This window comes from Sinohyriopsis cumingii, chromosome 5, assembly GCF_028554795.1.
Source record: "Sinohyriopsis cumingii isolate HCF-2022 chromosome 5, ASM2855479v2, whole genome shotgun sequence".
In the NCBI taxonomy this organism is placed as follows: Eukaryota; Metazoa; Mollusca; class Bivalvia; order Unionida; family Unionidae; genus Sinohyriopsis; species Sinohyriopsis cumingii.
Genome location: NC_142965.1, coordinates 12,842,972 through 12,868,831, shown reverse-complemented (window position 1 = coordinate 12,868,831; position 25,860 = coordinate 12,842,972). Strand labels below are relative to the sequence as shown.

Sequence of the window (25,860 nt, the reverse complement as noted above, 5' to 3'; positions counted from 1 at the left end):
AACCCCATTTTACACGGAGACACGCCTCTGACGTCCAGTAACCCCTCGGACAGCCACAGAACTCTGGAATTATGAGTCACCAAAGCCAATTTTACTTAACTTTACCCAGTGACAGTTCCATGGAGGTGTTTCCCAAGAACACGTTGTGCTGTTACACGGCCAAATTACCTCAGGCCATCCCGTTAGATCACGAAGCCCATTGGGAAGTGGCTTTAGTAGAAATGATTCACCCGACCCAAGTCCTCAATGTCCTTCCCAATCAAAATTTTATTTGATGTGGAAGTTCATGACGAGCAAATGCAACAGTGGATGGATAGCAATGTCAAATATCACAAGAAAATCCGTACACAAAAGTACACCACCTATCACTTGTTCATTCCCCCAGGCTATTATTTTAGTGGTCAACATTTGGTCAGCACCATAGCCTCCAGGTTTAATGTCGTGTTTCTGAAAGCTTTGGAGCATGTCAACAAAAGTGTCACCATGGAGTACCACAAAGCAGCTCGTCGCTTCTTGATGAAATTTGAACGAAGTAAAATCCTGTCCATTTTATTTTGTCCTGAATTGTTTGACATGTTGGGCGGAGACATGGACATGAGAAAGGCCATGCTCAAGAAAAACGAATTACCCATCGTTTACGACAACGAGTCTTTTAGCAAGTTATTTCGTGCCCCGGTAGAACTGAACCGAGGACTGAATTTGATGTTCGTGTATTCCGATGTGGTGGAGTACAACGTGGTGGGACACACCTCCGTAGAACGAAGAAAGAGAATCACGGGAGTCGACACAAGTTTAGAACTGATGGATCGTTTGCATTTGGACATGTGGTTGCAAGAAAAGTATTTGCTGAACGGGGTGGATGTCCGCCTGAGACTGAATCGTAGCAGTGCCGCTTTCCATTTATTGGCTGATAGTGACGGTTACAAAACCAAAATCCTAGAAGCCAGACTCTACGTACGCCGTGTGGAAGTGTTACCTAAAGTGGGAAACGACACCAATCAGACGTTGAGCAGAACAACTGCCAAGTATCCCATACGACGCGTGGAAGTGAAAACCTTCACCATTCCCAAGAGACAGCGATCCATGATCGAAGATCATCTGTTCCAAGGACAGTTACCCAAACGTTTGATCGTTGGTATCGTCGAGAATACAGCCTTCAACGGAGCTGCCGAAAAAAATCCTTTCTACTTTCAACACTTTGGCGTGTCCAAAATCGAAGTCAGTCGCGATGGCAAGACCTTGTGTACCCGACCTTTCGAACCTGACTTTACCAAGAAGAATTACTTGAGATCGTACTTGTCCCTTTACGAAGCCACCGGACAGTTAGGAACCAATACCAGTCACGGTATTACGTACGAGGATTATGCAGGAGGCTACGCTTTGTGGGCTTTCGATTTCACTCCAAACCAAGGCAGCGACGAGGGACATTTCCACCCTATAAAATCCGGCCAGATTCGTGTGGAAATTCAGTTTAAAGACCGAGACCCTGATGAAACGGTGAACGTCATCCTGTATGCAGAATTCGATAATACCATAGAAATCAACAGTTTGAAAGAAGTCATCCTAGATTACTAGAAACCATGGAAGACTGTTATCCCTCTTTACCTAGTGGAGAAACTTTTAGTGTTGGATTATTGTTAAAAAATGTTAGAGTTGTTGTTGTTTAGTGTTAAGTGATTTTTGAATAAAAAATGTTGTGTTTTGAAAAAATTGTTAGATGTTATATTGTTGGATTATTGTTAAAAATGTTAGAGTTGTTGTTTAGTGTTAAGTGATTTTTGAATAAAAAATGTTGTGTTTTGAAAAAAATGCCTTTGTCTTTTGTTTAGCTATAAGAATGTTGGATTGATGCTCTTTCATTTCTTACTATCCCTCTCATGACACTCACTAAACGTTGCGACTCAAAAACCGTGTGGGGGATGTTTTCCTTCACGTCCGCGCTTTGACTTTAAGAACCGGGGTTGTTTCCAGTCTAACCATCCATTGTCGACTCATCCTCCTACGAAGATGTGCTCCAAACTAGCTAAGCTCAACGAAGTCTACGTGAATTTGCATAGGGTCAGACACAGTCTGATACCGAAGCCAGAAGAAATAGAGAATGTGAGAATGTTAAAAATCACTGAAGACCTGATAGAAGAGCTCTTCAGAGAAGAAATGAACAGGGAAAAAGAAGAATGGACAGAGAAGTACAGACTTCAGAGACAGCAGCAACAGCAGCAACAACAACAACAGCAGCAGCAACCTGAAGCTGACAGAGGCTTTGTCGATTGTCGTATCGACACCAAAGAGTTCTTCTTCTCTTTTCGAAGAAGCAGACCTATCGCCAGAAAGTCTATCCTCAGAGGACATCGCATTCTTAGAAACTAAAAAAGAATGCCATAGCAAACAAAAAAACAGCCCTTTTCAGGGCTACCCAATACTCTAGAAAAGAAATAACAATCCATTTGCCAATGTGGGTAGGTAGAGTAGTGTGAAAATAAACACTAACTCTTTTTTAAAAAAATGTGAGGGTATGTGTTTGTGTTTGTAAGTGGTTAAGTAAGTTGGTATGGATAGTAGATTAAAATGATGTCTTTCACTATAAATTGAAACTCGCTGGGCAGTCTAGCTATCCTTGTTGATTGATCAACACAAGAATGAATAGCAGAATAAGCAAACTTCTTGAACTCCAGATACATCTGGAATATGTCAGGCGCCTGTTAAATGAACTGGCCGCGGAGGCTATAGTAGAAGAGGAAAGAATGAAGAACGAAGAGGAGGAGAGAAGACAGAGGGAAGAGGAGGAAAAGAAACTAGAAGAGAGGATGTCGTACAATATTCCCGAGACAGAGGATTGGGGTGTTGAAGCGAATCATCATCCCTCTGCGCTCCCCAGAAGAAAGGTGAAAGGAGACTGGGGAAGAAGATGCGTGTGTGGCGCCAGGCCAGGAAGGTGCAACCATTAGATAGGTGCATCTGGAGTTCAAAAAAAAAACAGCCCTTTTAAGGGCTACCCAATACTCTAGAAAAGAAATAACTATCGATTTGCCAATGTGTGTGTGTGTGTGTAGGTAGAGTAGTGTGATTATAAACACTAACTCTTTTTTCATAGTGCGAGGGTATGTGTTTGTGTGTTTGTGTTTGTAACTGCTCACGTACGATTGTGTGGATAGTAGATTATGGATTTTGTTTATTGTTTCTTAGCGTATGTGGAGAGTATAGTTTGGGTTTTGTAACAGATCACGTACGATTGTGTGGATAGTAGATTATGGATTTTGTTTATTGTTTCTTAGCGTATGTGGAGAGTATAGTTTGGGTTTTATTATATGAAATGAGAAAAGTAGGGGGATGTTTTCCTTCACGTCCGCGCTTTCACTATAAGAACCCACAGTATTCGTCGTTCAAACCATTCTACAAAGAAGATGGCTTCTAACCAAATGGACAAAATACAAACATTGCAAGACGTTTTAGACAACTTAGGAATGATGGAACAGATGTTAATAAGACTCGATGAAGACCATTATTCCTATATTCCCCATCGTGTAAAGATGGAAATTAATAACTTTAGAAAGGTAAAGGACAAGATAAGTGGTGTAATGAAAGAGATAAAGGAGGAGAAGGAGGATGAAGAGGAAAGGGTAAGGATGAGAGCATGAAATGAAAAAATTGAAAAAGAAGAAGAAAATGAGAAGAGGAAGAAAGAAGAGGAGGAAGAGAAGAAGAAAGAAGAGGAGGAGAAAAAAAGAAAGAAAAGAAGAGAAAGAGTGTTGGAGATAAAATAAGAAGTTGGTGGAGAAAAAGAAGAAATTAGAAGCAGAAGAAGAAGAAAACCCAAAGGCCCTTTTCAGGGCCAGCCATATTTCTCGAAAAGAGACAGCCTTTCCATTGCCTACCCTTTTTTAAATTTAAATTTAAATTTAAATTTAAAAAAAAACTTTTTTTTAAAAAAAAAAATCCCATATTCAATTCCCCTTGTCCCTAGACAAACCCAAACTCTATTCCCATGTTCAATTCCCCTTGTCCCTAGACAAGCCCAAACTCTATGCTAAATTCCCATTGTCCCTAGAGTGGCCCAGCGTTTTTCTCCATGTTAAATTTCCATTGTCCCTAGAGTGGCCCAGGGGTGTTTTTAATGGGTGGCCCATTGTCCCTAGGGTGGCCCCATTTACTACTTTGGTCATTCCAATGGTTCCGCGTATTTTTCGCGTCATTTCTTCACCCCTCTCATTCAGCCATTTCATCGGATCACTCGCTTAACTATGATTAGTTGTTAATTTTTGGGTAACAAAAATATTCACATTTTATAGCGCATAAAAAATATCATGATGTGTCACATGTAGTTTATGTTACCATGCGTTGATCATTCTAGTGGTTCCATTTATATTTTATTACGTCATTATTATTTCACCCTCCTCTGGCCGCCATTGGGTCGGCTCACCCCCTCCTGCTGCTTGACTGGCAGCATGACTTATAGAGTTGAAGGTAGTTAAAGGTAAGTAGAGATAGAAAAAGCTTGTAAATATTGCATTACATTTATTGGCGTCTGTGACATTTACTGGTGGTGTTTTATACAGGGGTTTGTGACATTTGCTGACGGTTGTGACATTTTATGGCGTATTGTGACATTAACAGGTGTTTGTGATATTTAATGACGTTTGGGAGATTTACTGCGTTTGTGACAGCTATAAGTGGTGGGTGTCGAAATTTACGCGTGTTTCTGACATATGCAGACGTTTCTGCCATTTACAGGAGTTTGTGACATTTGCTGGCGTTTGTGATATTTACAGGTATTTGTGACATACTGGGGTTTATGACATTTACGGGCGTTTGCGACATTTACAGGCGTTGGTGACATTTACTGGCGCTGTTTCTTTACAGCGGTTTATGACATTTGCTGACGTTTGTGACATTTTATGGCGTATTGTGACATTAGCAGGTGTTTGTGATATTAAATAATGTTTGTGACATTTATTGGCGTTTGTGACATCTATAAGTGTGTGTTTGTGGTTTGCGACATGCACATGTGTTTCTGACATATGCAGACGTGTCTTCCATTTACAGGCATTTGTGACATATGCTGACGTTTGTGATATTTATAGGTGTTTGTGCCATACTGGGGTTTATGACATTTACGGGCGTTTGCGACATTTACAGGCGTTGGTGGCATTTACTGGCGGTGTTTTCTACTGGCGTTTGTAACATTTGCAGACGTTTGTGACATTTTATGGTGCATTGTGACACTAGCAGGTGTTTGTGATATTGAATGACGTTTGTGACATTTACTGGCGTTTGTGACATCTATAAGTGTGTATGGGGGTTTGCGACATTTACTGGTGTTTCTGACATTCGCAGACGTTTCTGCCATTTACATGTGTTTGTAACATTTGCTAACGTTTGTAATATGAACAGGTGTCTGTTACGTACTGGGGTTTATGACGTTTACGGGAGTTTGCAACATTTACAGGCATTGGTGACATTTACTGGCGGTGTCTTTTTACAGGCGTTTGTAATATTTGCTGACGTTTGTGACATTTACTGGCGTTTGTGAAATCTATAAGTGTGTGTGAGGGAGTTTGCGACATTTACAGGTGTTTCTGACATTTACAGACGTTTCTGCCATTTAAATGAGTTTGTTACAATTACTGGCGTTTGTGATATTTACAGATGTTTTGACATACTGGGGTTTATGAAATTTACAGGCATTTGCGACATTTACTGGCGTTTCTGACAATTACAGGCGTTTGTGATATTAACATGCGTTTGTGACATCTACTGACGTTTATATTAACAGGTGGTGGAGATATTCCTTGGAGTTTGTGAGATATACATGCGTTCGTGACATGTTGCTGGCGTTGCAGTCTTTTCCTGGTGTTTGTGACATTTCCAGGCGCTTTTGCATTTACATTCGTTTGTGATATTTACCGGTGTTTTTTAGATTTACTGTCGTTTGTGACATTTATAGCTGTTTGTGACATTTCCAGGCGTGTGATGTATTTACTAGATGTTGTGACATTTACAGTCGTTTTTTACATGTACTGGTGTTTGTGACATTTACTGACGCTTATGATATATACAGACCTTTGTAACATTAAAAAACGTTCGCGAAATTTGCTGACGATTGTGAAATTTATTATCGTATGTGGCATTTACTGACGTTTCTGACATATGTTTATGACATTAACAGGCGCTTGCGACAATCACTAGCGTGTTTGACATTTAAAGGCATATGTGACATTTTTTGAGGATGGAGACAGTTACGTATATTTATGAGATTTACAGGCGTTTGTGGCATTTTTTGGCGTATGTGACATTTTTTTAAACATTTTCTAGCGTTTGTGATATTAATCAGTGTTTGTGATATTTCTTTATGATTGTGATATTGACAGGTGTTTATGATACTTACCGGAGCTTTTTTACATTTCCTGGCGTTTGTGACATTTACATGTGTTTGTGACGCATAATGGCGCTTGTGACACTTTCAGGTGTTTTGTCATTTCCATGCGTTTGTGATAACAGGCTTTTGTATCTATGCTGGCATTGTAGACATTTGCAGATATTGGTTAAATTTCCTTGGGAATTTTGTTACAATTATTAGCGTTTATGACATTTACTGACGTGTGTGACATTTGGTGGCTATTGTGACATTCCCAGGTCAGCGTGAGCTTACGACATTTACAGATGATTATTACTTTTACTGATGCTTCTTATATTTACTGATGTTTATGCAGACGTTTGTGGCATTAACAGACGTTAGATAAATACATTGTTGTTTGTGATATTTACAAACGTTTGCGCCAGTCACCAGCATTTTTGACATATACTAGCGTTTTTGACAGCTACAGGCGTGTGCGACATTGACTGGTGTTGCAGACATTTATTGTACATTTCCTGGCGTATGTGACACTTACAGATGTTTGTGACATTTTCCGGCGTTTGTGAGATTTACATGTGTTTTCAACATTTCCAGGTGTTTGGGATATTGACAGGCCCTGGTGTTTGGAATATTAACAAGTGTTTGCGACATTTACTTGCGTTTGTGACATCGACAGGTATTTGTGACATTTACTGACGTATGTGATATTTCCTGCGTATGTCACACTTACAAGCGTTTGTGACTTTTACGGATGTTTGTTCCATTCACCAGCGTGTGTGGAACTTGCAACATTTACAGGCGTTTGTGACATTTGCAGGTGTTTATGGGACATATACTAGTGTTTGTGACATTTACTGATGTTTATGACATATACATAAATTTGTGACATTAACTGGCGTTTGTGACAAATACTAGTGATTGAGTCATTTACTAGCATTTGTGGTATTTCCTGGCTTTCGTGGAATTTCCTGGCCTATGTGACATTTCCTGGCATTTGTGACACTTACAGATGTTTGTGATATTTCTTGCCGTTTGTAATATTTACAGGCGTTTGTTACATTGACAGGTATTTGTGATATTTAGTGGCGTTGGAGATATTTACAGGTGTTTGTGACATTTCCTGAGGTGATTTTTACAATTGCTAATGTATGTTACATTTACTGGTACTTGGGATATTTACTTGTTTAAGTGAAATTTACGGAATTTTGTGACATTTACAAGAGTGTGTAGAGTTCGCGACATTTGCAGACGTTCATTATATTTACAGGTGTTTGTGACATTTACTGACATTTGTTAGATTTACTAACGTTTGTGACATATATTGGCGTTTGTGACATCTACTGGAGCTTGTGTCATTAAAGTATGTTTGCAACATCCACTGGCATTTGTCCCATTTAGAGATATTTATTATATATGCTGGTGTTTGTTACACTTACGGGTGTTGCTGGTGTTTACTGGCATTTGTGACATTGATAGGCCTTTAAAACATTTACTGTCGTTTGTGACATTTACATGTGTTTATGACATTTACTAGCGTTCGTGTCATTCGCTGATTGTGTGGAACTTGCAAACTTTACTGGCGTTTGTGACATTTACTGGTGTTCCTGTGACATTTACGGACGTTTCTGATCTATACAGACGTGTGTAACAGTAACAAGGGTTCGCAACGTTTGCTGGCGTTTGTGACATTTACGGACGTTTCTGATCTATACAGACGTGTGTGACAGTAACAAGGGTTCGCAAAATTCACTGGCGTTTCTGACATTTACTGACGTTTAAGATATATAACAGACGTCTGCGACAATCACTAGCGTTTGTTGCGTTAATGGCGTTTGCAACATTTCCTAGCGTTTGTGACGTTCACAACTGTTTGTGACAATTATTGTCATTCATATAATTTACAAGTTTGAATTACATATACTAGCGTTTGTGACATTTTCTGGCGTTTGTGATCTTAACAGGCGTTTATGTGTTTGTGACATTTACTGGCTTTTATGATACAAACAGACCTTTGTGTCATTAACTTGTGTTTGAGACAGGTGTTTATGAAATTTACTGGCGTTTGTGACATTTACTGCTGATTGTGACAGCTACTGGTGATTGCGACAGTTACTGGTGATCGTGACATTTACGGGCATTTGTTACATTTACTGTACATTTATTTTTGTTTGTGATATTTACATGCTTATGTAACATTTACATGCTTATGTGACATTTACTGCCGTGTTTGTCACTTACAGACGTTCCAGACACTTACTGGCGTTTGTAACATTCAGTGGTGTTTGTGACATTCACAGGCGCATCGTTCGTTTCTTTCTTTCTGAGAAAACCAAATATTTTACCCCAACCTTGGTGCAAGTATTTCATATCGGCCAGCCTTTACTTATTTACTTTAGAAATTATAAAGATTATTTAATTTAATTTTTAAAGATTTGTATAGCGATTATTTAATTTTTTAATCTACGCCTTTGAACTTGGGCTTGGAATTGGATGTTTCTGCACGGGAATTAGAAAAAGTAATGAAAGAAGGATATGCAGTGCACATTTTTCATCTTTTGATATTGTTTTTTTCAGGCGAAATACCTGTGCTCGAAAGAAAGATTGTATATACGGACACAAACAAGATATGTTTTGTGAGTATCAATGCTATTACTAGTCTTCAGCACTTAACACCGGAAGTTGAGTGTACCATTGTAAACAGCACCAACAATATAACAAGATTTACGATCGATACACACAACAGTACTTTCTACTTCACGGACGGGCATAAGATTTACTACCAGAGGGCTTTTTCGATTAACGGTTCGCAAGAGGTGTACTCGACAAGCAGAGAGATAATTGGTAAGCATGGCACAAACTTGTCACAGAAGCTGATACTTGCAAATGAAATAAAAAGCCTTATTATATGCTCAATTTTTTTCTCCGTTAACTTTACATTGTCAGAATCGTTCAGTATTTTACGATATTGCACACCTTCATATTGCATTCAGGTGCATAAAGGAACTACTTTCTATTGTAAACAATCATGGACGCAGACGCCAACACCAACTTATGTACACTCGCGTAGTAGGCGCTTTACGTTTTGGTTGATGAAATTTGTTTCTGAATGAACTGAAGCAGATGTTTCGTGGACTGCCACATACCAGTCGCTTTGGCACATTCCCCGTTAATTTTTTGGATACAATGTTTCGGATTTAGGCTATCTATACAGTAGGCGCCAGACAGTTTCAAGGCATAAACGTGTCTTCTTTAGCTGGTAATAAGAATGGCAAATAATATACTTACTTTTTTACATCCTGAATTTCCTCAGAATGTACTTTCTTAGTTCTGTTAATCCGAATTACATGAGCCATGTTATATGTTTTCAATCTTGATTACACATTTCGAAATTGTACTGTAATTTCTAATATATTACAAGTATAATTACATCCTCCTTATTGCACTCAAAATGAAATAAACGTTAAATTCCATAGCATCTTTTTGATAATTGCAATTGAAAGACTTCATATTTTTCCCACATTATGATTTCAAACATTCAATGACAGAAACAGAAACACATTTGCAGATGTCAGCACGCTTCTTCCGCGCTACTTCAATCCGATGTATTTCTTGTGGAATTGTCATATATAAATACAGTCCATAATCACAAAATTTCGTAGAATAGAAAACAAATACCCAACTCTATTCATTCCAGGTCAAATGGGAAAGTTGTTGCAATGCACATTCATTCAAAATATGTTCCATATTTGAATTTTAAGTTGACACGCCATTTTCTTTCGAAATTTATGTCAAGCGCACGACTAAGTTCAAATTTATCTGGGCGGAGTTATTTGCGCATTAATACTGTTGTTGTGTAATGATGAATCTGCGGTTGTGTATTTAGATTGGAATACGGCATACATTCAGTTACGTTGTTTCTTGGAGTGTATTTTTGTTTATATAATTAAGCCTTATGTAGAACAAGAAAATAAGCATATAATAAAAAGGTTACTGCATTTGTATGGGAAAATATGAACTCGTTTTGTCAGATAGATGCACTGCACTCCCAAGGTCGTGAAGTATTGCCATCCGAAAAACTCGTTCCTATTTTCCCATACAAATGCAGTGACCTATAAATATCCACATGCTGCAAACATTCTAAGTTTACTACCTTGGTGGATCGGATAGCATTTCTGAGTTTTTGCGGGGGTGGGGTAGGTGCGTAATTTTAAGTTATTCCAGTGAATATGAAGATTGATAAAATTCAATAGTAATAATAATTTGTTCAGTTATATATCAAAGATCGACAGATGGAGATAGATAGATAGATAGATAATAGGTAGATGTGTATATATATATATATATATATATATATATATATATATATATATATATATATATATATATATATATATATATATATATATATATATATATATATATCTATTTAGTAATGCAGAAAGAGAATCGCAATGTCAGTGACGATTAGACAGATAGACAGACACATATCGAGAGATTCCTCTACACGTTGAATGCCATGGATTTTACCATACAAAAGGACACGCTATATAAGGGGTTTAGAAACAAAGTTAATAGCAGTAGTGCTGATGAAAAATATAAAATTATTTTTATATCTTGATTTATTTAGCCTGAATCATTGTTTTTATTTTTTAATAATTCCGTATTTATTTTTATTTAGATTATACTTTAGGTGCATAATTCATTGCGCTGCTTTGTATGTATAGTTTGGAATGTGTTGTTTTTTTTTAATTGTTTTATTAATATCCACTTTGATCATAGCAAAGAAAATGGATGCAGAATGTAAATCATATGCATTTTCCATATTTTCTCTTGTTAGTGCAGTATTTTCCCTCCTGACCTTTTAGGACACTTCCCAGTTTTAGGGATTAGATTTTTATTGTAAATTTTGTTATACATTCACATTTTGTCAACCAGTTGGATGAGTAACGTAAATATAGTTGGTAGTAGAGACATAAAAGTTCTTAATAAACTGAGAATTTGGATTGGATTTGATTTCCCTTTCGAAGCAAAATTGTCAGCTTGCTTTAGCTCACAAAATAAGTGTAAATGCATAAGATTAATCACGGTGCTTGTCTGTTATTATTATTATTATTATTATTACAGATTTAACTTATGATTGGATAACAGGAGCTATATATTGGTTTGAGTGGAACGCTACTGGTGGAGTTTGCTACAAGATAGCCGGTCTAAATTCCATACAAGAAGAAATTACAAAAACTTCAACAAAGCCAATAACGATGACCTTTGATCCCTATACTCTGTAAGTTCGCTTAAATGAATACGATGCTAAGTCACTAACAGGAATGCGCATACGACTCAGTTAAATTCAAACCTTTTTTGCCTCGGCTCATTATGCGCATTATTCGAGAATTTACGACTAAGAGACAATAATTAGACCCTAACCAAATACTCACCTTATTGGGTGTATTACCTAAAAACCGAAATCCTTAATAGTTGCATCGCTGCTCCATAGAGCCACAAAATGGCCTCCTTATAAAATACACCACTTTATTATAATAATATTCTACATGTATGTCCTACATAGCTATGGAATAATAATGCAAAAACTTCATATCAAAAAAGGCATTTTTAATGTTAAAATACATTGTAATTACTTGTCAAAGGCCAATAATTAAAATCAAATGAATACATAAACAAACAGGTGATAAAACCAAACTAATCAATTTGATCGATCTATGAACCAGTACTGTACATGTATGTGCATATAATGCATAGTTTTTTGAACCTCAGTGAGTTGTTGCAATTTTGTCGAATTACTTCATAAGAATATTCATCACAGGCGATTGTTTTGGATGGCCTTGGATGCCACTGATTCGAGGGGCCGGCTCTACACTGCAGGCACAGATCGTAAAACATCGATCATCACCTCCCCCATTATAAACAGACCCACCGACCTGGAATATGACTGGTCGACAAAAAGGTAAATGCAAACCTATTTCCGTATGTCATGTAGTTCACTATATTGCACACATTGAAACTTTACAATTTCATCCCGTATTGAAAGAAATCAAGTTCATTCTTGACATTTCAACATTTCATTTGGGCGGTCTGTGAAACTAACCATACATAAAAAAAATCAATTTTCAAACCTTTCATTCTGTAAAAAAAAAATCACAATAGCGTTTACCAAATATTATATTAAAACTCCTACGTAACAAGTTTTAATAGTTTCGTCTTTAATATTTCAGATTGGTTTGGACCGATGACGGTTTTATGGGTCGGATGAGTTCCAATGGAACAAATGAGATTAAAATTGCACTGAATGTCAGTAGAAAATACAATTGTCTTACAGTTTTCAAGGTAATGAAGTAATCCAGTACATAAGATATTAAGTTTTTTACTTTTGATTTAAGGAACGTATATTTCTCTATATATAGATTGATAGATAAAAATAGCACACACACACACACACACACACACATACATACATATATATATATATATATATATATATATATATATATATATATATATATATATATATATATATATATATATATATATATATATATATATATAATAAGCAACTACAGAGAGTGCTGAGAATTTTGATATATGAAATATTAATTCTCTACGCGATAAATGCACATAGCAACGATGTCTGCACTGTGGCAGTTTATAATTATGTCCAGCACTGGGGCATCATGCCACAGACATGTAGAACCATGTCGCACTCAGTCACATTATCCTGAGACCAGGCCGACCAGTCCTAACACTATTCACTTAAATTTGAGCGCCTAGCGAGGCAGCTGCTAGTGCAATTTGTATAAGTCTTTAATATGACTCGGTAGTGGTTTAAACCTGTGACCTCACCTAATATAGTGCTGCCCTTAGGAAAGTGCTATTGAAATCATACTACTACAAAAATTGACGAGTATATAAATATATTTTTAATGTTTTAGAAAAAGTGTGGCAGTGAAAATTGCTTTCAGTTCTGGCAAAATCGAATTAGTATCATCAAACCTGATATGAAAAACAAATATAAGCTACACTGTGAATTGATAGATTATTAAGTTTCTTTCTGTTGATAAATATGATAGTTTACAGTAGAAAGAAAGCCGAGTACTTGACCTCAAACAAAATTAAATGTTTGGATTTTATCATTCATATTGGGATTGCCATTATTCGCATTGAGTGTTACTTTTAAAACAGTCAAACAAATTGACTTCAAAAGACAGCATAAAATAGATAGGAAACAAAAACCGCAAATCGTGAGCATACCACAATGCAAGAGTTTCTACAAAACAGAACACAGTGAAATACACTTAATAAATACGGATGTACTTATTATTTTCTTCTGGTGCATTTGCGTCTCTGGCACACATTAATATGACATTTCTTATTGTCTTTCTCTCTACCATGCAGTACGGTTAATATTGCAGAATATGCTAAACAATACTACTCAGTCTCTCCACAATAATGATGTCATGTATCTTGATTTAATCTGTGTTTACAGTATGTTCTTGCGTGTCTTTGTTTGATAGCATCGTAGCATTATTTTGTAACCATCTGATTTTGCTGATTATCGTATACCGTGTGCTTGAACAATATAAATATTTTCTCTGCTGATCCAGACCAAAGCGGCGGACAAATGCACATGTACTTTATTGATCATACTCTAAATTATTAGTTTTTATGACATTTAGACAACTGAGCCAAATATTACACGGTGGAACACCGAGGATTTTCAATCTTATATTTATTAGTATATTTTAATGCCAGTTAAATACTACCTATAGTAAGTACAATTATTATGTAGTCTTTATCATTTTATTATTTTTTTATTTCTTTCCATTTCATATGTTCCTTACTGTGCTCTTCATGACAAGGTTTGCAGTAAATTTCAGCTTTGAAAAGGTCACTTAATTTGTTTTAATTTTTCTGTGCATAGAAACCTTTCTTGAACCCACCATTTGTATTTACACGTTGCATTATAAATTCGTTTTCGCAAGATTAAATGATGACTTTAAAATTTTTAGTAGCTTGAAAACATTTTCAGTTGACTTTGCACGCTTAATTGCCAAACAATTGAAGTTTCACTCGGCAAGGAGAAAGAACCTGAAAATATTCTTCACAAATGTACAAACTCCCTGAGTTCACATGGAAAACAGTTTTAATACGTTCAGGAGAATTTAACATCCAGACCTGAACGTGTATACAGAAGAACAAGAGGAACTGACTTCATCAGAAGAAGAAATATGTACATGTTCACAAGGTTAAAACAAAATATATCCTTTTATAGCACGTGGAATTTCGCATATGTTTATATTGTGGGTAATATATTAAATTTGTTTCCTCACTTAGTCTGGAACATCTAACTGCGAAAGAATTTGAAACTGAACGAAGATAGGTTCCTCTAGAAACAATGAACAATCACTCAAATCATGTCTAAGTCAATGCGCACCAGATGTATGACACAGCAGCAAGACTCTGCAGGGCACAGACATAGCCTGTGCAAAACGCAGTAAGACAACAAAAATGTGTCCTTCTCTTACACCCCGATTTCTGGACTAGTACAACGTTGATCGATAATAAATATTATGGCTTTTACCAACAGTAAGTCATTACAGTTTCTTGCAGCCAGTTCACAATTAAATACCTGAGATAATGAAGCTTTATCTGACGAAATGATTTCTCATGAATATATTCCGGAAGCAAAACTTTAACACAATGCAGAATGTAAACTTTGGCTACTTTGGGTACAAATACGTATAAGTATGCTAGAAATAAATACATAGCAAGGTTGTTACGTCTAGGGGATTACACTATATAACGAGATAAGGAAAAACTAAATAGGCATTCAATTTATAAAAAAAAAACAATATATTTCCTATTATATACAATCAAACAAAGTGAAAGAATTAAACATAACTTACATTGAACGAATTCCTTGAAGATCCTAAATTGTATTATCAAGTTCACACTAATTTGAAAATTGTCCAAAGGTATTCCGAATGAAGCTTCGAATGTGTTTATGTGCTAACGTGCTATCTCCAATGAAGAATCGCAGTTCTAAATCCAAAATGTTTTAATTCAAGGGTAATCACGTGAAAGTGGAATAACACGGAAGTCCTTGAAAGTTTCATATAATCTAACATAAATATTTAGATTTTCAAAAGCCTTGAAGCCTGGACGACGGGCAACCTGGCAGTTTCTCCTATAGCCGATTACCAAAATTTACCATTTTTAACAAGGTATACTGAAGCAAGGTAAACTTATAAATCATAAATATAGATACTAACAGAAAGCCTGATTTGCGTTCTGTTTATGTATGGAATTTTCATAAAAGTATCAAGAGATACAATGAAGTTATTTCAATTTCCATACACCATATAAAGTCAACGGTTAATCTGCCAAATGACCACAAATATGGCGGCTGATGACGTCATTCGGGAACTATCTATTGTACATGTACAGTATTATAGTTCCAGCCAACCACTGACATAAAGAATTTGAAATATAAATGTCATAAATCCAACTGACCTAAAGAAAGCTATGTTATAAATGTAATAGATGTTACAGATATCCGAAACAACATAGCGAATTTTTTAAAAGATGGAGCCTGGCATGGATGGAGTGTGCTATTGAATTTGTGCAACATGAGCTGGATCAAGCGCTAAAGGACGCGCGTCTAGTGTTGTTGTTTCTTGGCTTTTAAATCGGTTTTGTGATGCAACACTGTTTTGTTATTTGTTGTAAACGTCTTCATGATACAGGTAATCTGCAACGAATTTTAAAATACGGTGAACTTTAATATATGCAGTTAGAAATATCTACCATTAGTAAGTTAAACAATGTTGACAACGACATACTCGAACCTACCAGTGACGATGACATCTGCCACCAAGAGTTTTTTTGATCATCAACGGGTACAGCAGGGTAAAGATAAACGATAGAGATATCTACAACGTAGAGAAATTTTAAAACATATATTTATTTTAATTAAAAATATTTTTAGAAAAAGTATAAAAATTGAATAAGAATGGCATTTTTTATAAGACGGCAGAGAACAGGAAACTTATGATATAAACCTCAGCATTAGAGCAATCACAGACACCTCAGAACGTTTCTAAATATAGTTTATTCACTCTTTCAATTCGGGTAACAGTTTAAGGAAGTCGCAAACTTGCTTAAACTACGTGAAATGTAAGTACACACGATTGACTCCTCAAATGTAACAAATTTGTAAGCTGACACTAATTGTAACTGACCTGATCTAAGGAGTATACATATTAATAGATTTCATGGTAGTTTATTTAAATTAGCTAACTTTCAGATCGGTATTTGCATGCATATCATCATAAAAGAAAACGCACATAATCACAAAATGTATGTTTCGTATAAAAATGCTCCGGTAAACATCGAACACAATCAGCTCATATCAGTCTTGTGCAAGTTATACATAAACAGTGTATCTGTGGTATTCGTATTTGTAAATCATTGTTTTAATCTTAGAATAAACGCATTGAAAGGCATCTGACAATATGATAATATGTGGAATGACTGACTGTAAAAACGCAATGCATGCGTTAAATCTGATGGAGCCTGAATATGAAAGCGTTTTCGTCTACATCGTTATCATCTCCAACATTTCTTCTCACCTAGGCTTATAACAGAATGTGCTTATTCAGTGATGAAAATATGGCTGTTATAGAGCCCGTGGATGGCTCAGATATGAAGCTAGGTTTCTTGGTTAATCTGTATCAATGTCAAATGTAATTTGTTGTTGATTAATGATTGTTGGACTGCAGATGAGGTTCGCAAAAATATTAGCAATTAAACCAAACCACCTATTGGTGACATAGATTTTGAAATATCTGCATGAGTGACTGTACAAACGTACAGCTCTTTTTTCAAAGACCTACCTGGGAATGTTATGCTGATCTTCTCCAAAAAAGGGGAAACTCCATTCGCAGAATTGAATCTCTTCACAGATGATTGCAGATGGGCTAAAACAAAATTAAAGAAACATACTTTTAGTGAGTGCAGACTAACACACTGACTATAGATTATTTAAGAGTCCGTAAGGTAATGAATTTGTGTTAACCAATAAACACTTGTCACCATGGGAAAAGCCATTGCTGTTATTTGTTGTTTACCTGACCACCACCTTGAGCACGATTGGCTGCTTTTTCTTTGTTCTCGAATTGGTTGGATAAAATATTACTCCCGATTTTACACATGCTATAAATTCAAACATCTGGGAACATTACAAATCTTCCGTGCCTTCCTTTCTATTACAGAACTATACAATAATAGGTTACAGCGTACCAAACCGCCCGGATGAAGCTGCATTTACTGTCCTGCAGGACGGGGAAAATGGTGGACTGATTAATTTTCAATTACCGAATATGAAGAAGGTTGAAGAAGTAAAAGTGTATGATCAACAATTACTTGCAATAGGTATATATTGATTTCATCAAAGTATATATCAGTGGTATTTACTTACCTACAGGCACATAATTCTATATAATCTGACATCCATTTATCTATCTATCTATCTATATATATATATATATATATATATATATATATATATATATATATATATATATATATATATATATATATATATATATATATATATATATATATATGGGTGTGTCTGTCTTTATATAGTTATCTATATTTCTGTAGCTCTCTATCAAACTATTTATGTTCCTATCTAAAAATCTACATATCTATATTTTACCTAGTACGCGAGGAATAGGTTTGATTTTTTATCTTCATACTAGCCATGTTTCTAGTGTTTTGTACGCTAGATATTTTATCTCTCAGCCTATTGTTCTATTGTGAAAATATATCAGTCTGTGTTATTTCCAAACATATCAACATATCAATATCGACCTGATCATTCCTAACATTGCAATTCTTTTTCTGCATTACTAAATGTACATCTATCTATCTATCTACATTACTAAATGTACATCTATCTATCTATCTATCTATCCATCTGTCTGTCTATCTATCTATCTATCTATCTATCTATCTATCTATCTATCTATCTATCTATCCATCTATCTATCTACATCCTCTAAAATGTATGTATTGGGTTTAACAGCAGAACAGTAAGTGCTTATATTTCGAAAAGGCACACAAAACAAAGTGTAGGGCAGACGAGAGTGAGACCTCAGTTAAAACATCATCAAGGAACAAAACGTTTTCCCAGTTGCATATACGCGTCAAAAACATTGCTCAATTGTATACAAATATCAAAGGTACACGTGTCCGAAAATATCGACACTTCTTGCACTCCGTAAACTCGGTTCAGTGTGTTAGTGTACTTTTTATACCATGTTTATTTTTATTTATTTTTCTAGCAAATGATAATTTTCATTTGATATGGGATATTTTTTTGAGTTTGCGAATTCATAGGTTGTGTTTTGACTAAAGGGTTATTTCTTTGCTAAGTAAAAGTGCTTTGCACTTCAAATAATAACAATACACCGACAGCGGGAATAATTTTGTGAAGTATTTATTCAGCATAAAACTGTTGACTAGCCCCAAGTCTAGAAGTGTAGGGGGTTCAGACTGCCGTGTCTCACATAGTACAAAATATAGAATTCAGAATGTTACCATGACTGGTAATGAGATCGGGGACAGTCTTCTTGAAAGAAGTCTAACAGGCCGTGCGAAGAATGTTGTGTATATTTAATTTCCATCCTTTGTTTCTTAGTTTTTGATATATTATAGTTTTATTTCATTATATACTATGAACACTTAAATGTTGGGCTTGACCTTTTCCAAAATCAAGTTCTTTTTCTGCTTGACCTGAATTATTGATTTTGGTTTCTATTCTGTAAACAACTAATACATAACAAATAGTTGACAGTGGGTATGAGTTAACTATTAGGGTTATTATCTTAAGTTACACAGGAGTTTTTAAGTATCTTTTATTATCGGGTATTTTGCTTCTTTTTTCTGCGAACTCTTTTCCCAAGGAGAGTGCTCGTATTCAGGGAGTCGAGTGCGGCTTTGCTAATGTTTCATTCTGTTGTGCAAATTTGTCATCAGGTTTAGTCTCAGCGACCTAGACGGTTGGAATAATTTCGTCTTTACCCATTGAGAGTATTCATTTATTGCCATGCAATGACCTAGTTGTAGATAACGTTGTGGTTAATCCACTTGCAACTGAAAAGCCTTGTTTGGATCAGAAAGTAGATCTTATTGAAAACGAAACCGCTGATTTATCCAGCTTGCACAATTACAAGAACTATGTCAAAGAGAATCCTTGAGAATGATTTCAATCAGGAAATTAATCCTTTAGCTGCCAGATATGTTGGTCAGGCTTTTGATGAGGTCAAGTGTGCTCCTCGTTTGGATCAATCAGCCGGTATTGATGACAGTGAACCTCTTTTAACTTCACATTCTCTTTACTGTAATCAAGGTGACAAACGACAAACACTTGTCGTCGAGGACCGCACCGTTGGTCTAAGTGGTTAGACCATCCAACTCGGATAAGGGAGGTAGCGGGTTCGAACCCCGACCGAGACATACAAAACTTAGAAAAACTAGCAGCTGCCTCGCTAGGCGCTTAGCATTAAGAGGTTAGTGTTAGTACTAGTTGGCCAGCTGTTCAAGTACTAAACATCACTATAAACTTCCACACTGCAGACATCGAAACAACATGACTACAAAATGCTAAAGCTACGCTAAAAATCCAAATCACATATACTTGTCTTCGGACAGGAACAAGATCATGGATCTCCTGCTTGTGTCAGGTGGCTATTAGCGAAACTGAAACCACATATGTATCTGTGTATGATCTTTTTAAAAATGGGATCATTGTAAGAAAATAGAGACCACCTGTGGTATATGCTGGTGACAAGTGGTCTGTGAGCTTTCAGATTGTAGACAGAATTTTCTTAGTTTAGCTCATGAAACCTATTTTGCTTGTCGTTTGCATATTGTCGTACATGTCAAATCGCAGGTAAACCCAGTCTGGAGATACCTAAGACTCGTCTACATTATATGCTGCATTTGACGAACCATTTGTAGAATAATGGTAAACTGTGTCATCCCTTACCTATAAGTGGTTTTAACTCCCTCGTTCGCGACCTAGTTCAACCATAGTTCGCTCAGAATACGAATAGGATCACGAATTGTTCTACTGTATAACAGTTCAAATTGTGATAAACGCAAACTTTCGTGAGGAAACTGGTGATACGCGAACATAATCGCTTTCAGATATCTGTCCCACTTTCACTGTCTTTCTGTGCACAAGTGCCAATCGAATGAATGACGTCACGACAGAACTGCGCACATTCTTATGGTGAAAAACACTGCGTGTTTCCGCCAACTTACCATCTGCGTTCAATGGCAACCGCGACTCTCTTGACTAACCCTTTTTTGCTTAGGAAACTCGGGGGAGATGTGACGTCACTCTCAGCAAGTGAAACATAGCTTTTCCTCGCAATTCGAGCTATTGGTAGAATGATAGTCCCCTCACTTATTCGTACCAGGCTTTGCAGGTTCTTTCGATCTCTTGTCTTTAGATTGATTCCCGCCCTTATTGTCTCGAAAGACCATATTCTGGGATCCTCTCCGAACACCGGCTAATAAATCTGCCTGTATGGCCATGTCACATAAATTCGTGAAGGACTTTTCCAACAAGAACAGATATAACTCCTTGCCACAAGTCGTCAAAAGCTGGTTTCTAAGCAAGAAATATGCAAAACCCTCGGTATTCTTGTCGATCTTACAGCATTCCACCCATCGCTGCAATAATTGCCCGTCCTACTAACGAACTTGGTGAATGTCTCGCCTCTCTCGGGTTTTCTGTACTTAAACTTCTTGCGAAACTCTTACTCAGTTAGTTCCTACCTCTTTAGGAGAAACTCCTTCACCGCGTCATAATTTAGCGAAACGCCCTCGGGTAAACGAGACTATAAGTCTGACGCTTTACCCTTTAGTAATGCGCCAAGATGGAGCGACCAGTCTTCTCTTTTCCACTTCTGGCCAGTGGCATACCTTTTAAACCTATTTAGATAGCTATCCATGTTATCCATATCATCTTCTAATGGGGAAAATGTTGTACCTCTCAGTTTCCAAGTGTTAGAAACTGGGATCCCCTACCTTTTTGCCTGCATTAGCTCAGATTTTCTTGTATGCTTCCTCTATAGCTATCTCAATACAACATATACAAGAGTCTCTAGAATCATTACTCCAAAACATACGCATGTCGATTAATCCATGCATCGATATCATAGGCACTCTGCTTAGCTGCTCAATACAAACACCATTCAATAAATTAAGGGTCAAACAGATCCCCGAAAAAATTATTCTGCTGCATTGCTGCATACATATGTTACATTATGTTATATACCAGAACCGCCACTTCAGCAAAGCAACAACAATAATTGATATTTCATAAAAGGAAGGAAGACACTATGAGAAATCCCTTCCTTGGCTTCTCCAGCCTGTCTTACTGCTTCGAGATAGGAAACAATAAATAAAGCAATCTCACCCATAAACTCCTCTTCAAAGCATGACAATAGTATATATGGTTATTATGTGGTACTTTGATAAGGCTTGACAGGAACACAGTCTATGGTAAATAACTCTCTTATACGAGAAAAGGACTTTTCTTGTAGATAATTAATTATGTGTTCATTTATGCATCAAGCCAACTCATACAAAAACGTTTCATTGCTCCATAATTTAATTTAATAATAATAATAATAATTATAATAATAATAATGAGGACTTTGTAAAGCCCCTAATCTTTAGAAGCTCTACGCCTTACAACATTAGACAACACCTATAACATAAAAAACATATATAATGATATTATTACAGAAAACAAACACCATGAAATTAGAAAACATAAACATTTCATTTCCATTTGTTTGTCATATGTTTCATGGATTTTTCGGAAACATGGACTATGTCACTAATGGTTAAAAATCAATGTGTTAATTGTTTATTAATCATTAAAATTACAAAAATAAGGCGTGTGTTTAAAAACGTCCTTCATGTACACATATTTACAACCAAAAGTTTAATCATAATTTGAAAAGTATATGTTTCACAAACTTCAAAGAAAGTACTGTTTCAATCTGTCAGAGAGTATTTATATTTTGTGTATGTTCGAGTCCAGGATTCGGCCAATGTGGGTATGTGAGAAAGCTTGCCAGTAGCTTCTAGTGGGTCGGTGGTTCTTCTCGGGGTTTTCCCGAGTTCTTCCTCCACCATTAATACTGGCCGCCATGCAGAGCCTATCGTGTGCTAAAAATGGCGTTAAACCCCACAACAACAACAATAACAACAACATATTTTGTGTAGTTGTAAAACAGATTATTTGGCAAAGAAACGGAAAACATGAGCTGCTATTGTTAATCGCAAACTTTATATTCGTGCAATTACGAAGCTCCTTATAACAGACATCTATCTCAGCATATATATATATATATATATATATATATATATATATATATATATATATATATATATATATATATATATATATTATTTATACAGAGCCTTGTGAGAATAATAATGGTGGATGTGAACAGATTTGCCTCCCGGGGATCAAGACAACTTGCGGTTGTTATGCTGGTTATACGCTTAGTGAGGATGGAACGACATGCTCCACCGGTGAGTCTATATCCTTGTAACAAGATTGACCTGAATGGATACATGGATTAAATGACAACACAACACAATGTGATGAAAGATGGAAGTTTATAAAAAGAATTAATAAACATATGTATAAGTTATACAGATACAGTGATTCTTTCACGCTCTAAACATACGACTTATTCAATTAATTTACATATACATTCCCAAATGGAAAAACCAAAGTGTGACTGGGATAACAAAAGTGTGATTCATTTATTCAAAAATGAAGGTGAGATCTCGTGTAATGAAAGTGAGATTTAAATAGAGAAGACACTTCCCTTGAATCTGCAGGAGAATGAGTATTAGTACGGGTAAAATATGCGTGCATACCGTGCTTTGTGTGTCTCTTGCTGCAATCTATCTGTGACGAGATACATGACTAGTTAAGATGGGGGGTGTTTACGGACAATGGGCAAATACATTACAGACCCCTCTATGTACGATCATGGACACGGTTTTTCAGACACACACACCGGGCACGTTTACAGAAAATGGGAATTTAACGTGGGGAATATTAGGGCTGCTTACGGACAAACGAAAGTTGGGTTGAATAGGAATGGAGCAGATGAGGTAATGTCACGGTACTAGACATTGGCAACAACGTGGCAAGGGTGTGGCCTGAATAAACGCTACTCTAGGGAGAGACAAATATAGTAGAGATATAAACATAGATATATAATACATACAAACATATATACATAGACTGATGAACAAAAATCTATCACACCTAAACTGTAAAATCGACTTTAAAAACTTTAGGCAAGAAAGCATATCTTTTCGAGGCATGCGAGTGGCTATGAAAAGGGCCGTTGTTTTTTTTTTAACACCATTACGTTAAAATAGAGGGCATCGCATAAGTATTCTTCTCTTCTTCAAACTTCTTCTGACTTCTTGACCTTAGATAAGGACTCTCTTTAAACAGCCTTGTCTCTCCACATAGATCCCTCTTTTCCAAACGCTAGTATCAGTGATCCGGATGATTGTCCATGATGATGTGATATATATGTGTAAGTCCGTACGGAACAGCATCGACGATTCTAGAGTAGATGATTCAACGTTAGTCCCCGTCTTGTGGCGAGAATAAGTGAAGAGAATGATAGTAACCGGGGTTATTTATAGTGGAAGAGCCGATCGAAACGGATTGAGTTTTTTCACCAATCCTAACACGCGTTACAAAATTCAGTCACATTACGGATTCTGTAATTCCAATCGAAAACAGCTACCTGTGACGTCACAATCCCTATATAGGTACGCTACCGTCTGTGTGCAGTAAATCAATGCGATAGAGGTTTCAAACATTACGGAATCTAAGAAGACGAAGAATTGCACCGGCCGTGGAGACGAGAAGCGATGGCATATCAGCGGCTACCAAAGTCAACATAGGCCTACTAAAAGAAGAGGCTGATTTTAATTGAGATTTAGTCCATTTTCTCTCTTCTTCGCAAGAATTTGTTCTGATACTAGTACATTCGCCACCTTCTCCTTCCTTACCACACGTCGAGAATGTTTAACAGAGACATAAAGAAGAATTAGATAAATGTTTAGAGCAGCAAAAATAAGCAGAATAAACCTTTCTCCTTCAACAGCAACAGCGAGAAGAAGAAGAAAAGGCAAGAAGAAAGAAACGACAGGAAGAAGAAGCAGCATAAAAGAAACAAGGCCTAAGAGAGAAGGAGGAGAGTGAAAGTCAAACGCTGATGGTACTCTTAGATATTTTAGCAGAGTTAAGGAGTCTGAAACAAATCTATCAGACTTCTTTAATACGACCAAAGATAAAAAAAACCTTCCCAAACCAAGTAACCATACCCTGTTACTAGACCTGAGATACCCACCCTAGTGATTTCTACCAAATCAATGACAGGAGCAAGTCCAGAAGAAGGCATTGGCCGTGGCAAAGGCTAAAGACAGTTAGAGCTGATTAAGTCCCGTTCCTGAGATTTTTTCTTTCAAAAAAACAAACACTCAAGGGTCCTTTTCAGGGCCACCCACTTCTCTCGAAATGAGATGATATTCATTTTGCCAGCATCAATTAATACACAAAATCCCTTTTATGCTCCGTGATGTACGTGTATGAGTATTTCAGTGTAGGTCCTTCATCAAAAAACTTCAAAACCAAGAGATACTTACGTTTTCTGTCTGGTATATTCTGGTACAATTTTTACCATCCAATTCACAACACAACACTTTAAAAAGTTCATAGACTTTTTCTGTGTCTGGGTTCACTCTCTGTTTCGTAAGTCTAATTTCTTTACTTTCACAGTTTTTCTCTCTTCTGCCATACTATCTCCTCGTCTTCTTTTCTTCTCTTTTTTCTTTCTGCACGGGTCTGGGTTCTTCCTTTTGTGAGTGTACGTCTTCTTCTTCCTGTTGGAATACATCTCTTCCTCTAACTCCTGTTGTTTCTTAGGACAGTCTGAATACCAATGTCCTTTGTCTTGACATTGATACCAGGTATGCTGACTCTTGTCTCTTCTGACACGTGTCTTGCTTTTTAGATGGTCTGGACATTATATAGCCAAATGCCCTTTTTCGAAAGGAGGGGGAGTAGTCCGTCGGCTTGTCTGAAGCGAACTTTCGGATGACACCTAGGAAAGTTCTGATCAAAAGTTCGATATGTGTCGGCTCTTCCATCATTCTGGTATATTTGAGAATGAAATGAATACTGCGAGGGAAGACACTGACCCTTTATATACACTGGACTGACGTGAATAGATAGGGGATCATGGCGTTTAAAATGTAGTCATTTGACTTTTCGCAGTCAAGATGAAACGATCGCATCATTTCGTGGAGAACGAAGAAGAAAGTAAGAGGCAGAAACGTGATTTATCGCCTCGCACAGTAGCTGA

General features: G+C 36.6%; 1 protein-coding gene across 1 annotated transcript in view; it reads left to right on the top strand.

Moving 5' to 3' along the window:
• The window catches only part of LOC149798648 (low-density lipoprotein receptor-related protein 1B-like), a 131,669-nt gene that overhangs the window by 67,736 nt on the left and 38,073 nt on the right, over positions 1 to 25,860 (top strand). Inside the window, exons 7-12 of the mRNA XM_089957484.1 lie at positions 8,927 to 9,193; positions 11,477 to 11,633; positions 12,174 to 12,314; positions 12,583 to 12,694; positions 17,638 to 17,797; positions 22,874 to 22,990. Coding sequence (XP_089813610.1) covers positions 8,927 to 9,193; positions 11,477 to 11,633; positions 12,174 to 12,314; positions 12,583 to 12,694; positions 17,638 to 17,797; positions 22,874 to 22,990 — 954 coding nt within the window. The remainder of the gene's footprint in view (positions 1 to 8,926; positions 9,194 to 11,476; positions 11,634 to 12,173; positions 12,315 to 12,582; positions 12,695 to 17,637; positions 17,798 to 22,873; positions 22,991 to 25,860) is intronic.